Source organism: Phoenix dactylifera, chromosome 5 (assembly GCF_051530095.1).
Source record: "Phoenix dactylifera cultivar Ajwa chromosome 5, Ajwa_hap1_PhDact_Kaust_v1.1, whole genome shotgun sequence".
NCBI classification, from domain to species: domain Eukaryota; kingdom Viridiplantae; phylum Streptophyta; class Magnoliopsida; order Arecales; family Arecaceae; genus Phoenix; species Phoenix dactylifera.
In genome coordinates, this window is record NC_143194.1 from 38,225,555 (window position 1) to 38,241,549 (window position 15,995).

Genomic DNA, 15,995 nt, shown 5'->3' on the forward strand with positions numbered 1-15,995 from the left:
GCATTTAGCATGATGATCTCAAGATGCATTAATATAATTTACAAAACTTAGTTTTGTTCTTTACGAGAGGAGGCCACTCAATATGCTTCCCATTAGCATTTGCATACAGTTCAATTTTGTTTTTTAAAGAGCAAATTAGTATTATTCATACATAAAATATACAATATAACAATTCAAAATTTCATTCAAAAAATTAGTTAGAAAGTAATTTTTGAGTTTCTTAGTTCTATATATATATCTAATATCTTTTCGGCAAATAATTGATGTAAAATAAAATATACGTCCGTATAAATCGTCACATACATATTGCTATCTATGTGATATGATACAAGCCAATCATGCTGCTGAACAACTCAAGCATTTCTAGACCATAGCAGACTTTTAATTCAGATAATCAATTAAACTGAAAACAATGGTGAGAGAATGACAAAGTCATAGTTGAAACGTCCCCCCATTGTAAGCGCTCCAAGAACTTATTTCCCCTATATGCGAGGGCTGAGGGGAGGCGTGCCAACCACCGGTTGGCGTCATTAATGATGTTACTGGGATATATTTTAAGTAAAGTTCACATCATTAATGATGCAAATGGGAGTCATGAGAGATGGAACGCAAGCCAACGCCTTTCCTGAATCATGTCTTCATCCTGTGCGAGATAATCGAAAGAGGTGTAATTCCTGAGAAGAGCATCGGATTATGTCCTCGCTCACGGGAGGCATGAATCTTGACACTGTAGCAACAAACCACTCCTTGATATGTGTGTAATTTATATATGCCAATAATATTGGAAAGGAGTTTGCATGGATCTAAGATCCGTATCCATGGGCTAAAGTGGAACTGCAAAGTATAGATTATTTGTTTCTTTCCCTGGTCTACAGTAGTGCTTACGAGTAATAAAAGCATCACCATATAACAAAGATTTTTAGTAAAAGAATATTGCCATTAATTTTTACTACCAAAAAGAATAACAGTGAAGGGTGTAGCTCACAAAGGACTAATTGGTCATTAGCTTTGTGATGGAAACTGATACTGGTACATGCCACCTTCCAAGACTTAAAGACAACATTCTTCCTCACTTTCATTATCCTTCACCATATTCCTTTGTCCTATATGAGACAGAAGAGAGAGGTAGAGTGAAGGATTGGGAGAGATGTTTCCTTCCACCTCCAGTGCAGTAGTGCTGAGCCAAGGGTTGGTGGCGAGTCAAGAGACCATGGGGACTCCCCACATGAGCTTCACCCCTCAAACCTCACCTCTTCCTCATCTGGCCTTCTCCCCATATGGCCTCCAGCACTCTCTGGGAGGGGATGCTGCCTCTCATCCGAGGGAAACCCTCCCATCCTTGCCTCTAAAGCTCAGAGTTGGTGGCTCACCCCAAATTGGAGCTTCTGCAGTGCAAAGATCAAGCAGCAATAGTCCTTGGTAAGATCGCATAAAACGCCCTTTATTTAATTCAAGTGAAGCACAAAACCCATTATTATTATTTTCCCTCAAACGATCCAATTAATCTACTCTGAAATCTGGAATGCAACATATTTAGCTTCTCTTCTATCGCTTTTTATCTGATCTTTATTTACCATTCATGAGAAAATTATAAGACTTTCCATACCTGGGTTTCTTTCGTGGAACTTAGGCCATGGAATGAAGAGTGGTCATTGAACAACAAGAGATCATCAGTTGGAGAGGAGCATCATAGTAACAATAGGAACAACAGCGGCACCAGTAATGGTCCTAGTAGCAGTATCAACTGTCTCTCAGTCAGCGCCTTAAGGATGAAGAAGATGAAGGCAAGAAGGAAGGTGAGGGAGCCAAGGTTTTGTTTTAAGACCATGAGTGAAGTGGATGTGTTGGATGATGGCTACAAGTGGAGGAAGTATGGCCAGAAGGTTGTGAAGAACACACAGCACCCAAGGTAAACAAATCTTCAAACAAGAACCTACTTTTCTATGGTTTTCTGCATGAAGGAATTTAGGGTTAGGGTTGAAAAGAAAAAGGAGACTTCCCCATCAGTTTCAGCCTCTTATTCTTAGTCATTACATGTGATATGGAAGTCTTCTTTGTGGTTTGGTGGGAGTTGGATTTCGCTTTATTCTATTTTTCTTAGTGCAGGCATAGCGTTTTTGAGTATGCGAGATTGGAAACTTAAAATTCTGAAAATCTAATTAAATATATCATTCACCCCCGAAAAATCTAAAGACATCAATTGAAAAAAAAAAATCAAAAAGTTACATGGCAGATCTAAGCTGCAAATTAAGCACAGATAATCAAGTAGAGAATACGGAGGTGAAAGTCTAATGAGAAGCTTTTTTTTTTTTTTTTTTTTTTGAGAAAGATGAGAAGCTTTAATGCCATATCAATTTCAAAATTCTTTAGCAGTTAAACATTTGTTACCGTCTACTTCTATAAAAGCAACCAAAACGAAGGGACATATCCCACCGTGGCCCGCAGCCGAACCTAAGTCAAGCTACTTCGGATGACTCATAAAAGAAAAGAGAAAAACAAACACAGGTTAAAAGACTATCAGGTGTACCCGGAACTCCAAATTTGAAACCATGTCAAGACCTACAAAAAAGAAAAAAAAAAGTCATTTCTGTAATTAAAAACTCAGAACGTGGGATTAATCCAAATAGTTAGAAAACTTTAAGTTATAGTTTTTTTCGTAATGCAATCAACCTTCTAATGAGACAAACTTACGAATACCTATCAAAACAATTTAGTTAGATGTATGGAGTAAAAGAGTGGAAATAATTTTTGTTCTCAACTTCTTTTTTGTTACCTATGAAGTCTCGCACTATTAAACGAGAAAGTAAGTGAGTTTCATCAATAATATACAGCTTTTAGAGAATGCTAGCAATGCCCAATCCATATCCAAACGAAGGGACATAACTGATATGAAAATGTTAAAATGGATAGGTAAGTAAAAAAGATTGATCCCTAAATGAGTGTATCACAGAGGCTTGGAGGTACACTAGTGGTTACAGAAGATAAAGATTGGTGCTTGAAAAGATTCATGGAAAAGTTATATAGAGGAGCTGTATAGACTCATGGACCTATAATGATTCTTGGATGAAGCTAGACTACTGCTTGCCTTTACAAACACTTGATGGAAATGATAGACAGAAGATCTTTTTTTTTTTTTTTTGATGATAAGTATGAGTATAATCATATATCATAAGACCCAAATTCCCGTCCAGATTTCATTTCTTTGTCATTGATACTAAGACTTGCATTTTTGTTTCTTATGAAGGAGAAAAAAATCCAAGAGATTTTTATATATTGCAGATGCTATGAGGATCCTTTTTTACAGTGCATAAAAGAATGTGGCTCCAGGGATCGGTCTCACTACATTTGGTGCAGACGGAAACACGATATGCAGTGCTCTGTTAAAAATCGCTAGTTATGGAGTGCTTGTTCGAGTTATATGGGTTAACTACGTACGGGTCAACTTTAGGATAGGATTAAGTTGGGTTCAACTAGCTAGGATTCAGTAAACGCTGATATAATAGTTTCCTATCACTAACTTGGATCAAATCTAGGTCGGATGAGACTTCAAACGTTGGAAGTAGACAAGTTTTAATGGCCGAAACAGTGCGCTCTATTTTTTGCCGCAGCAAAATAACATGAATACGTAAGTTTTTTTTTTATTATTTAAAGAACCTTGAGGATTGAAGGAGGCATGACCATAGTGTAGAATGATACTTCTAGTTAGGTGTTCCACATCCTTGCCATATCATTTTCATGTATTTTATCTCATGAAGTGTATATTTTCTGTGATTCCATCTAGTCTGAGTGAAAAGGTGGAATCTGTTTCATTGCAATACAAAGAAAACAGAAAAATCTACATAGAAAAAAGCAAGGACAAGAATTTAGCAACCTTCCCAGCTTATTTATTGTGTTTATTGAAACTTAGAATATTATTAGCGATTTTTGTGCATCACCAAGGGCTGGATAAGAATGAATATTTTCCAACTTATACAAATAATTCCTTTGGTGATTTTCTCCATTTGTGCTGTTTTCACCAAAATCAGAAAATGGGGTTGTATTTTTTTTAGTGCAATTGTGGTTTGATGTATAGGTTTTCCTTTCAGCATCAGCTCCATTTATTTTTTTTAAATGAGAAACCACTTCCTTTTGTTTTAACTGTAACTTTATTTCCATTCTGTAAAATACTTAGAAATTTTGTACCAAAAAAAAACTTAGAAATTCTCTATTCAAGATTTCCATGCCATATGTGCTCGATAAATTAATTTTGGAGGAATTTTAGCTTTTAATGATAAGCAATAAACTTAGAACGAAAAGAGTCATGTTGCTGATATATATTTTCTTGTTTTGGAATTATTATGGTACACAGCATTGTTCATTATAAATCTATTTTGGTATTTTGAAGTGTGCAAAGATAAGGATGAAAAGGTTCCAGGTAAATACTTTTGATGAAGAACAAGATGGCAAGGTGTTATTTTAAGAAAGCGAAATCAATTGGTAATTAAGTTTTCATGCTTGAAAATGAAAAAAAAAGATACTGAAGTTATTTCAATCATTAGATTGCAAAAGTTCTATCATAATGATATTTAATTCCAATAAATTAATCATATGAGCCATCATTTGTTACCCATCAAACTTCTACGTAAATAACTGAATGATCGAAGACCCCATACAATTGTTACTATTAACATTATATTATATAATTACCAATGTTTGTGTTGTACATCCAATGGTTGTCATGGCTAGCTGCTACTTGGCTACATTAATTCCTTGTTGATTCCTGTCTTGGATACTCAAACGTAGCTAGGTCCTGCTCTATCATGTGATCAAGAAGTGATGACAATGGATGGTGCCATATGTTACCCCAAAAACATGATCCATATAATATATAAAAATGACAGAGTTGGAAAATATTCTTTCTTAATTCTGTCTATCATTTTTTATGCTGAGAATACTGTTCTTATTATCTTAAAAGTATGTTTATTATCACACTTAATTTGTTGTATATGTTAACGACCAGGTGTGCTCTCTCTCTCTCTCTCCTTCTTTTCCAAATGAAAAATCGGACCCCTTTCAAACTCCGAATCATATTAGGCTCCATCTCTTTCTTTAATTTGACTCCTATGTATAAACTTTGACTTCTTGATTTGACTCCTATATAGATTGGACCTTATTACTTTCTCTTTGTTTTCTCTTCCTTCCTGCATGCACTGCGCATGCCTGGTTTCTAGTATTTAGAGTGAGATGCTGGTCTGGAGAAGCTCTATCACAATTGCAACCATCACCATATACCAAAAAAGAAGAAGAAGAAGGAGAAGATTCTATTAGAGAAATATTTTACTAGTTAAAAATGGTAGGTATATGATGGTTTTCTTGGATTATATAATGATTAGAATTAATATCCTTTTCGAGGAAAATGATCAGAATATGATATTAGCTTTCTGGCCGGCGAGCTTTTTCAAAAGCAGAATTCAGTGGATTATATGGCCAGGGTTTTACATGCCGGCCAACAAATGGCAAACCAAGCCACATCCATCACTGTTCGCTGCCTTCGACGCAAGGAGGTAGCAAGTCCTCCTCTTGGATCATGTGATCAAGTAATGATGACGAGCAAGAGTGCAACCCGTTAGTACCCCACAAAGAGAGCGACATATATAGTTCCAGCAACTAGTCTTCTCTGATAACCACTGCTTGTTCATGATTCCACTGAGTCGGTCCTCCCTGGGTCTGGCTCACCACTAGACATGAAAAGAACCCATGGCATTGCAATCATTCCTTCTAATAACTTTTATGGCCCAGCCACTGTTGTTTTTGAAGTCGATGGGATCCCATAGGTTGGCCATGAATTTGATGGGTTGGCTCAATGCTCTCACGAATCTTACTGTTGAAAAGCAAATGCCCAGGGCCCGAAGCCATATTCCATGCAATAATTACTATATTTTTCATGATGGAAGGCTCCTGTAAAAGGTGGCCAAGTCATGATGAGTTGCTTCATGTGTAGGAGCTACTACCGATGCACGCAGGACAACTGCCGGGTCAAGAAGCGGGTCGAGCGTTTGGCCGAGGATCCGAGGATGGTGATCACGACGTATGAGGGCCGGCATGCACATTCTCCGTCCCACGATGAAGATGACACCGGAGCTGCTGCTGCATCTCAGATCAGCTTCTTCTGGTAGCTCGTAGTTTTCCCTCACATTCTGTGCTTCATGCATCATTTGTGGTAGTCCCATGTAAGTGAGAATAAAGAGGGCCTTTGGCTGGGTCCCCTTAAGTCTTTCTGGGAGTGGTGCAAGTGAAAGAACTATATCTGCATCGCTTTCCAATATGTGAACTTAATGAGAGATCTAAGTAATAGTTGATGGTGCATGAAAGGCTGCCAAATTGTAAGGGTCCTTTAGGTCATGTTCGCTTTTATATATAGGTGTGACAAGGTTGTGTTTTTGTAGGGCAGCATGAGCTTTGCTTTTCTTTTTCCCCCTCAGATAGAGCGGTGTGCAGATTCCGATGGTTTTTTTTGTTTTTGTTTTTTTTTTACGCTTTTGTTTCATATCTTTTACAAGGATTTTTTTTTTTGTTTAATTCTTGATCATTTCCAACAGCGAAATTAGTTTTGATTTTTGTTTAATTCGTTAACCGACGTAATGTGACTCTGACTCCGACTCCAATAAAAGAAATATTTACTGGCTGAGGAGTAGCGGATGGAAGCCTGAAAAGTTTCAGCTTTGGTCCTGGCCACTGAATCTGGGTCCAACTCTATAAAGGCCTAATACCGCAGTAAGGCCTAAAGGAGCAACCGGGAGACTTTTCTTTTGACCATTTACCTTTCTTTCTTTTAGAAAGGACCCTTAAAAACTTCGATAAGAATTCGGGAAAGGTCCCTCCAAAGTCTATTGCAATAATGTGATGTCTTAGAGACATGACTTTAATCCAGGTCAAGGATTGGAGGAAGAAATTCCTATCCCCTCCCCGACATAGTAAGGATAGACTGTTATAATTTCAAATATGAAATTATACATTAAGAAGATCTTGGATTATCATATTAAACACAATCATAACACGGAATATAAAACTATAAAGGCATACCTATATCTATTGCTAAAATCTGCCTTTGCTTTTAAAGAAAAAGATCATCCTAACAACATTCCTCAAGAGTGTCTCACGATGGTTAGAGGCACAAATTATGTTGTATGTATGAACCCTAGAGTCTCTCATTTCTTTTATAGGTCTTCCACCATCAAGAAAATCAAAAGATTCTGAGAAAACCAAAAGACTCTTTTAATAAGTTTTCTATCAGCAAGAAAACTAAAAGACTCCTTTAATAGGTCTTCTACCCATAAATATAATTGGACTAGTAATAACTCTTAATCATTTATTATAGGATATGTAGGACACTTTAATAAAATATTAATTTAATAATATTCTTACATAAACTTCACAAATGAAACTTTATTTATTATTTATTAAATTAAAATTTATTTATTTATTTATTGCTTTCAAATATTGGACATGGCAATGCATAGTTGCTCTGCCTAACCAAATTTTATACCATAATAAATAGAGAGAACTGCAGCAGCAATACAAACAACTCTACCTATAAATCCCTAGTAGCTCAATGGTCATTACATTTAGGGCATGTTTGGTCAAAGAAAGTTAAGTTTTGGAATGAAAATGGGAATGAGTGACTCCCATTCCATCCGTTTGGTTGGGAAAGTTTCATTCTTGTTCCAATTTTAATAGAGAACGGCAATACCCCGATCCTCCAGAATCCAATTTCGACTCTTCTCTAGTATTCAAATTTCATTTCGATTCCAATTTCGATTTCAGTCGCAAACCAAACGTGCTAGAGAATAGGGCCTTTCTGATTTTTATTCCAATCCATTTCTATTTTTAATTCCTCCATCCTACATGCAGATGCTGTTGGAAGTTAGGCCGTGGAAACTTCACACAAGATTATTTCTTTCGTGACAAGGGCGTACTGGATCAGAACCAGATGTTTTTAGATCTCTGTCAATCCCAATCTCATATTTCCTCAATAATTGTGGACACAGCTCCTTTTCTAGAGCTGAGCAGCAGCAAGTGATGAACACTGAGAATGGAACTTCGAAATTTGGGCACTGGAGCTACGCTTGGTTGCTTAGGACTCTTTCCTCTTCTGACTTGTTAGTGCCGTGGCGGCCCCACCCCTCCACGTCATTAAGGTCAGATTTGCAGGTCTCTTAAGGACCATGTCACTGGTGCAGGGTTGGTCTATCCTCAAGGACAGCAATGGGAGATTAATACATGCTTGGGCTCGTAGACTTCTTTGTTGCTTTGTTCCTGAGGCAGAGCTTTTTCAGGTTTATGTGCCAGATTCTGCACCCATCAGGCCTCTCAAATTCAGTATGCTCTCCTCCAATCACCTTATGTCCGATTTCGTCCATCCCAAATAGGTTTCATTCGAATCAAGTTTAGTATTTGAAGATTCACTCTAATTCTGCCTAGTTATTTTTACAGACTCCATTAATGTGGCTCAACAAGGTTGGTTCTACTTAGGTCCAAATTTACTAGACCAAAGCAACTAGGCTCTTTTGGGGCTTTGGGTTTTCGTTCTACGAAAGCTGGATTAGGTTTGAAGTATAAAATGATCTGGCCTGCCATTGTAGGGCTCAACTTGGGCTGGGCTAAATCCAAACCTAGCTCCAATCAAAGAGTAGGTAATCAAAAATCTAATAAGATATAATGCCATCAACTTGAGGCCCAGCCCAATCCACCTCGAGCTGCACCCTCGGTCACAACAAACCCAAATCCAGAGGGTGCCATAACTACTTTTCCCTCTTGGACTCAGTTGCTTATTCCAAGCTAGTGAAGAAAGTGAGATCAAGACCAATCGGACCCTCTCTCTTTTCTTTTGCTTGTCTTTGGTGGCACTTACTCCTTTGGTCAGCAAAGACAGAGTCGGGATCTGGGCCTATATATTTTCTTTCTTAACTGAGTTTTTAAACTTCAAATATAGCTCATCAGCTTGTGACTCTGCACTCTCAGTTTCAAAATTGGGAAACGATATAACTGCCCTTTCTTAATTAGAAAGGTTATTTAGGTAGCTTAGCTGGTTAGATTACCACAAGCACCTTCCATCTTTCGACCCATATTGTAGTAACTTTCAACTCCTAAACAGGGCAAGCTTCGACCCTATGACCAACTATCTTGCGGTTAGAGCACACCATGGGCACCCATTCTCAACCACCTGATGCCAGCACTAATGCACCGAATCTCATCAAGACGAACCCAATTCTTTCTATCTCGAGCTGTCTTCAGCTCCACGGTAATATCTAGTTCGGTGCCGGTCATGTTCGACTTCGCTGGACTCGGATGTGCGATCAGGACGTGCTCCATCTGCTTGGTACTTTGGTCCATTTTGGACGAGACGTACCTAATTCTGCTTCAACGGGAAGGCCATGTTGAAATAGGAAACGTGGTGAAGGTGCGCATATAAGACTGCCAACCCAACCGCACATACTGTAAAGACTCTGGACTTGAGGGCCTTGTTGTGCCACGAATGTGCCACAATCTGTGACACCTAACCTAAAATGTCGTGTGTCAGCAGGAGAAATTTGACGTACGTATCAAAACTTCTTACAGATGTTTGCATGAATTCCCCGTTATTTAGTGAGCACTGATCTCATCATCATCATTTGTGGAAATAGCGGAAAAAATGCTCTATGGAGCACATGAATGGTGTATTGAGAAGTGATGGGTCCTCTGCTTTCTAGTGTTTGTTATCTATGTGCACCTGTTTGGAAATTTCGGGGTGTATCATCTCCGATCATTGTAAATTTTGCGGTATTTTATGAGTTTGGTCAACGTATCTTTCGTACGTGACAAATCAATTTGGAATGAACTAGTAAGCAGTTTTCAAGTAAAGCATAGTTTAGGCTAAGGGTGCAAATGGGTCGGGTTGGACCAGGTCATGAGTGACCTCGACCCAACCTGATTCTATGTTCAGGTCCTAATGTTGGACCTATACCCAACCCAATAGAAGATCGGGTCGGTCAGGTCCATGACTAAAATTTCTAATTCAATTGGTCATTCGGATCGGGCTGGGTCCATTTATAATCCGGTCATAACCCAAAAATTTGGGTCCAAACCGAGTCTGGGTCAGCTCTAGATCGGGTCCAGGTCGGATCCCTGTACTTGTCATTCTCTATACTTGGTTTCTCTTACAATGAGTGAAAATTATAGAAAGCAGGTTATGCAGGACTATTCAGGTGAAAGTGCACAAGTATCAAGGATTGATGCCATTACAAACTAAGTGAATAATGATAGGTTCAACCTTCTTAGCTGCAAGAAATTTTTTTTGTTTATGTATGCACCATTTTTTTTCTGAGTAGAAAAAAATTGCATCTATGCTAATCCTTTTTACTCAACAGTGATATTTTTTGAATTTGTTAGAATGAATCTACTTCTATTTTTTCTGAACATACTACTAGAAAAATATAAATGGGCCAACATGAGGAATATAGTTTTGATAATGATATATGATAAAGTTCAACATATGCAAAGGACTCATTATGAACCTATCTTCTTCTACATGGCAAGGTTATACTCTATTTTGCATTCATTAGTTTGAACTTCCTCCTTAGGAAAATAGTGTTCTCATTTAATGTAACCGACCTAAGTTTTAATATAAAATTCATATCATTCGATAGTACACAAAAATAGTCTCATCCAGTTCTCTCAGCCTCAAACACAAGAAGAGATTAGAGGATAGAGAGTTAGAGAACTTTAAGTATCTCTGCAGGCCCTACGGTATACTAAGTTCGGGTCGAGCCGGATCATGGGGTAGAAAATCCAAAATTATCCCAAAAATCAAATGAATCGGGTCGGGTCAAAATTTTGTAAACCTAGGACTGACCCAGAAAATGGAACGAATCTAATTTTAGAACCCGATCTGGTTCTACGAATCCTTTAAATCGGGTCTAAATGGTTGAGGCCGAATCAGATCACGGTTCAACTCGACCCATTTACGGCTTTAGTTTAGGCAGCTTTCTCTTGATTCTTATATATAATCTGCCACTCGAGATCTTTTTAAAGTCCTTCCATATTCAATCAAGCTGTAGATTTTGATAAGCATTTTTTTTAGGTAGCAGAACACCATGTGTCGGGCTTGGTTTTCTAACTTGCGTACCAATTGAAAGAAATTATACTCCACACTGCATGCATCAGCTGTCATGTATGCATCAAAGCGACAACTTGTTTCTATGAGTCCAATTTATCAAGCATTCATTTTAGTGCAGCATTATAGAAATGAGCAGCTATGATTATCTACTTGCACAGCCAAAAAGGTGCATACAGTGTAGGGTATAATTTGTTAATAAATTAGTGTAGTGAGGGGATGTGAGAGGGATGAGAAGCAACAACCCAATCCACACAAATGCTGTTCTCCTTCATCTGCTTTTCAATTCTAAGTGGAGACACTGCTCGTCCCTTATCATTCTAAACTTTCTAAATATAAAATATATTTATCGTAGGTGGCCGGGAGCCGCTGACCACCGTCTCTCTTTTATTTATTCCAAGTTTCTGAGTCATGCTCGGCCGACCAGTTGACTTTCATCATCACTCCTCCTTTTTTTTAAACCATGATAAGTGCTTCTTACGTGGGTTCTCAGTTGGGTTTCCGAGCCTACCGCAACCGTCAAGTCTTGATCCGATGGTCCTGGTTCCATGGACGGCTGTCCAACGAGAGCCCAACAAACATGCTTTTGGTAAATCCGTCAAACATCCTTTGGAGTTGCGAGAGAAAATATCTTCCACTAATTGACCCGTGCAAAAGTCAAACTGCTCAAACCCCTTTCTTGAGGGCACGTTCAGATCCAGCTGACTCATCGTTTGATTGATCAGACGGCTGAGAGTTCATGGCATCCAGTGCTCCAGACGACGTCTCACATCACGGGTCATTGAGAGGGTAATTATGTAATTAAGATGAGAAGATGAGGACAATGTCGTCGCGGCGCTCAACCCACTACCCCGGTCAGCGCTGACGCTGACCCAAACCCACCAAGGTGGCGCGGAAACCACCAAATGGCGGGCCCCGCAAAGCATCATCGCTCTCTCGATGCCATTCCCATTCAACATGCACATACATGCATCCAAGGTGATGGCGTGCGTGGGGTCCACGGGGCAAGCGCAGGGAGGGAGATCGAGATATATTCCTCGCACCGCGTCGCGCCACGTACGCAGTCAGCAGGACGACCGCACATATCCGTTGCTCGCTGCCCATTGGCCAGCGCATCACATCTCCTTTTTTTTTTTATTTCTTCCTTGCGATCCAAAAAACATACTCGTGTCGGTGTCGGGCCGAAAGAGAAATATCTGATGCCGAGGCGGTGCGGTGTCCACCAGATACGCCATCACTCCTTTCTGCCACGTGTCCCACCTTAGGACCACCCGCCGCGGGAGAGAAGGAAGAGGACAGTAAGGGGGAAATAACAAAAGAAAGAAAAGGGAGGGTATTATCCGCGCCTCGGGGCCACTCCTTGGACCGTTCGATCCTGTCCGACCATGATTGGATGATGGGCAAATGGTTAGGTCCATCGTACGTCCGATTGTGGGGTTCAGAAGGGATGGGAGGGGGGTCTACCGTAGCAAAATCATGCCGTGGCCACGCAAACACGTAGCATCTGTTGGAAAAAAATATTATCTAAAAATTACTATATCGTTATTTTATAATAGTATTATAAAATATAATTTATTAAAATAAATTTATAAAATTAAAAAAAAAATTGTCTGGTTCGAGGCATGTGAACAACATTACTCTAAGAATGCGATTCGCCTCCTACATGCGAGTCTGTGGCGATCCCATTTCTTTACGAGCACGATTGATATTCATATAAAAACGAAAACTCAAAAGAGGCTTGAAAGAAGAGAAAAGAAAAAAAAAAGAGAGAAGGATTTTATGTCTCATCTCAAGAAATAGACAAATAGTAATGTGAATTGAGTAATCCAAAATACCGGATTAAAGTCTATTTATAGACTCTATTTGACAGATACAGTACAATATTTTCGAAAATGCGATGTTTCAGAAGCATTATATTGTACTGTTATAGAAATTAGAATCAACATTTTTTTTTAGAAGAAAAAAAATAAAAATTTTAAAATTTTTAAGACATCTAAATTTTAGAAAATAAAGCTGATTTATTTATTTTTTAATTTTTTTTTTATAGACTAAAACTCCAACTGCATGATTGGAAGTTTGATTGCATTCATAGAGGACTAGGACGGTGGCATTAGGCAGCCAATCGTTCGAAAGTGAAACCATCTCTCCGTCTGTCCGTGAAAAATTTGGTTACATGTGTACTATAGATGTGTACCTTCCTCGACAAAAACTAGGTATGTATCACGTGAAGTGAGATATGCAACAAAAGATGGATGATGATAGAGAGAATATTGGTTATCTTGACCTCATATTGATTCGACCTTCCTGACCTAAATATTAGTCGAGAAAAATGAGCTCGGTATGGATCGAGGTGCCATTCCGGTCAGTCCAGCACGAAAATAATGCCAAAGATCATTGTATGAATAGCAATAATTGCATTAGCGACGGTTGCACCAATAATGCACAATCTGTACGGTTGTCACTAAATAGTAATCGTAAAGAGCCGTTACCATGCAGTTAATATACAATCAGCCGTTATTATGTAGTTATGATATGACACTGCCCGATAAATTAGATAGCAGACCCCACACATACTATATATAGAAAGGACTTGGAGGCCCTCGGTTAAGCAATTCACTGCTCCTCTCTTCTCTTTTTTTTTTTTTTTTTTCCATCGTTGCTGTAGATTTTTGACTTAAGCATTGGAAGTTTTTCTATTGAAAATCTACGGATATTTTTACTTCGAATTCAACTGATCTTAGGGTACTTCGGTACTATTTGATCTTAATGCACTTGGATTCCGACCGACATTAGCTATTCTACTTAAAATCCGACGTCAGTGCAGAATTTAGCCGTAATGGACAGTCCAAGAAGCATTAAACTTTATTAACTGAGTGGGCCGAGGCTTGTTTTAGAGATGGAAATCTAATTATTTCGCAGAGTATTATTGAAGAGCAATTATTGAAGGTCAATGTCTTGTCAGGAAAGTTGGAAGCCCCACCCCTTTTGTATCTTGGTGGAGGTGTTCTTCTCTCATAATTCTATCAAGGACTTTATCTGTTTTTGCAGCGAGTGCGACAGATTAGTAAGCTATCCACCTTGTTGGGCAAATTCCAAATGTTAAGAAACATGGATACCTATGTGAAGTTAAGTTTCAAATGTTGGCAAAAATTAAATATTTTACTGCCTTGGGGTTTTTCTCGAGCCAAACAGGTATATAGTTTGGAAATAATGTGAATAGAGTCTAAAGAGGGTCAGACATACCGTAACCTTATTTCTGCACATGAAGAGAACAAGATTTCATCTTCTTATGATTTCCCTTTATCTTTGGTTACAAAATTACAATTACTAGGGATCACTATTGTTAGAGCAGAAAAAGAGTTGCATCCCGATACGAGATATTGTCTGCTTTGGAAAAGGACATATGTGCACAACCTTTGAACGCAATATTTTTCTCATAGCTTTGCTCTTTAAAAGACGTCTCTCAAGGAAAGAAAGTGTGCCCCTCCTTATAAGCCACAATTCTTTCCACTACTCAACCGATGTGGGACTAAGTCCGGAGCCCTCTCTTCTCTCCAATACTAGCCTCTTCTAGTGGAAAGGATTCATGTTGATCCGAAGGTTTTACGAGGTTATGGAGGGGTCCACGCTCACCGCACCATCTGTTAGAGGAGAAAAAAGGGTTGCGTCCCGGTGCGAGGCATTGTCTGTTTTGCAAAAGGACATACATGCGCCGCCTTTGAAGATAATATTCTCCTCACAGCTTTGCCTTTTAAAAGTTGCCTCTCGAAGAAAGAAAATGTGCCCCTTCTTATAAGGCACAATCCTTTCTACTACTCAACCGATGTGGGACTAAGTTTGGCCCCTCTTTTCTCCCCAGCAACCATCAAAGAAGAGAACTAACCATGGCATCTTAAAATGCTGCATTAATCTTTGACAATTACGGCCAACGATTGCTCTTTTTTTTTGATTTTCTGTGATCTTTAGCCATATATTGAATGTGCGAAAGTAAGGAGGATCACTACTTGAGTATCATAAAGCATGTTGTCAAAGGTGAAAACAAAGCAGGGATTTGGGTTAATTAGATCTGGCCAGCATCTATAAAATTCTCGATCATGGGGGATTATGATCTAAATTGATGTAGTAAACAGGCCTACTTGGAAAAAGGTTGGCAACCAAGAATCTACCTATTGGAGTGATGGGATGGTGATCAGCATCTATCAATTGCAATTGATGCATATAGAATACCATGAGAATCAGTAATGTGCTCAGTAGAGAGAGGACATATACAGTATAAGAGCATTATGATAAGGAGCTCCATTGCAATTGTTTGCACTAATTTGTATCCCTATTGCAAGTTAATTGAAAAAGAAAGACCTACACACTGCAAGCATGTCACAGCAAGGAGCAAACTTGCAGTTGCTTGCATAACTTGCTCTAATACTTTAAGAGTTTCAATGTAATAAAAGATCATGCAGCACAAAAGCAGCTTATCATGTTGTCCACCTAGGAACCCCACCAGTATTACAAATGATTGAATCGAGCACCAGGAAAGCAACTATTAAAGCATCTTCTAGTAGGACAACGCATGTAGATATTTCATGGAACCACCTGATGCTACATATACAAGCAAACTATGGCCTCCAAAAAATTAGGTGACAATCGGATCAGGTCGAATCAAATATGTGTAGCATCGAAAGCAGGTCGAGTCAAAAATTCATCAATCCAAATCCGACCTATTTATTAAACAGGTCAAAATTTCAATTCTGAATCTAATCTATTTATTAAATAAGTAACCTGACCCGACCCGTGTAATCTATTTATCATACAGGTTAAACGGGCTAGAGGAGTTTTTTACGGGTTAAATAGATTAAATTATATTAAG

At 38.6% G+C, this 15,995-nt stretch overlaps 1 protein-coding gene across 2 annotated transcripts; it reads left to right on the plus strand.

Moving 5' to 3' along the window:
• The first annotated feature begins 1,082 nt into the window (after window positions 1–1,082).
• Window positions 1,083–6,420, plus strand: LOC103709750 (uncharacterized). 2 transcript variants are annotated; one of them, XM_008795243.6, is made up of 3 exons: window positions 1,083–1,419; window positions 1,631–1,909; window positions 5,981–6,420. In XM_008795243.6, exons 1-3 carry the CDS (start codon window positions 1,148–1,150, stop codon window positions 6,153–6,155), a joined length of 726 nt encoding a protein of 241 aa, XP_008793465.1. In that variant the 5' UTR covers window positions 1,083–1,147; the 3' UTR covers window positions 6,156–6,420. The 2 variants fall into 2 exon arrangements, with proteins under 2 accessions (XP_008793465.1, XP_088578881.2); XM_088722755.2 differs by lacking the exon at window positions 5,981–6,420 and adding an exon at window positions 3,280–4,364.
• The last annotated feature ends 9,575 nt before the right edge of the window (window positions 6,421–15,995 follow it).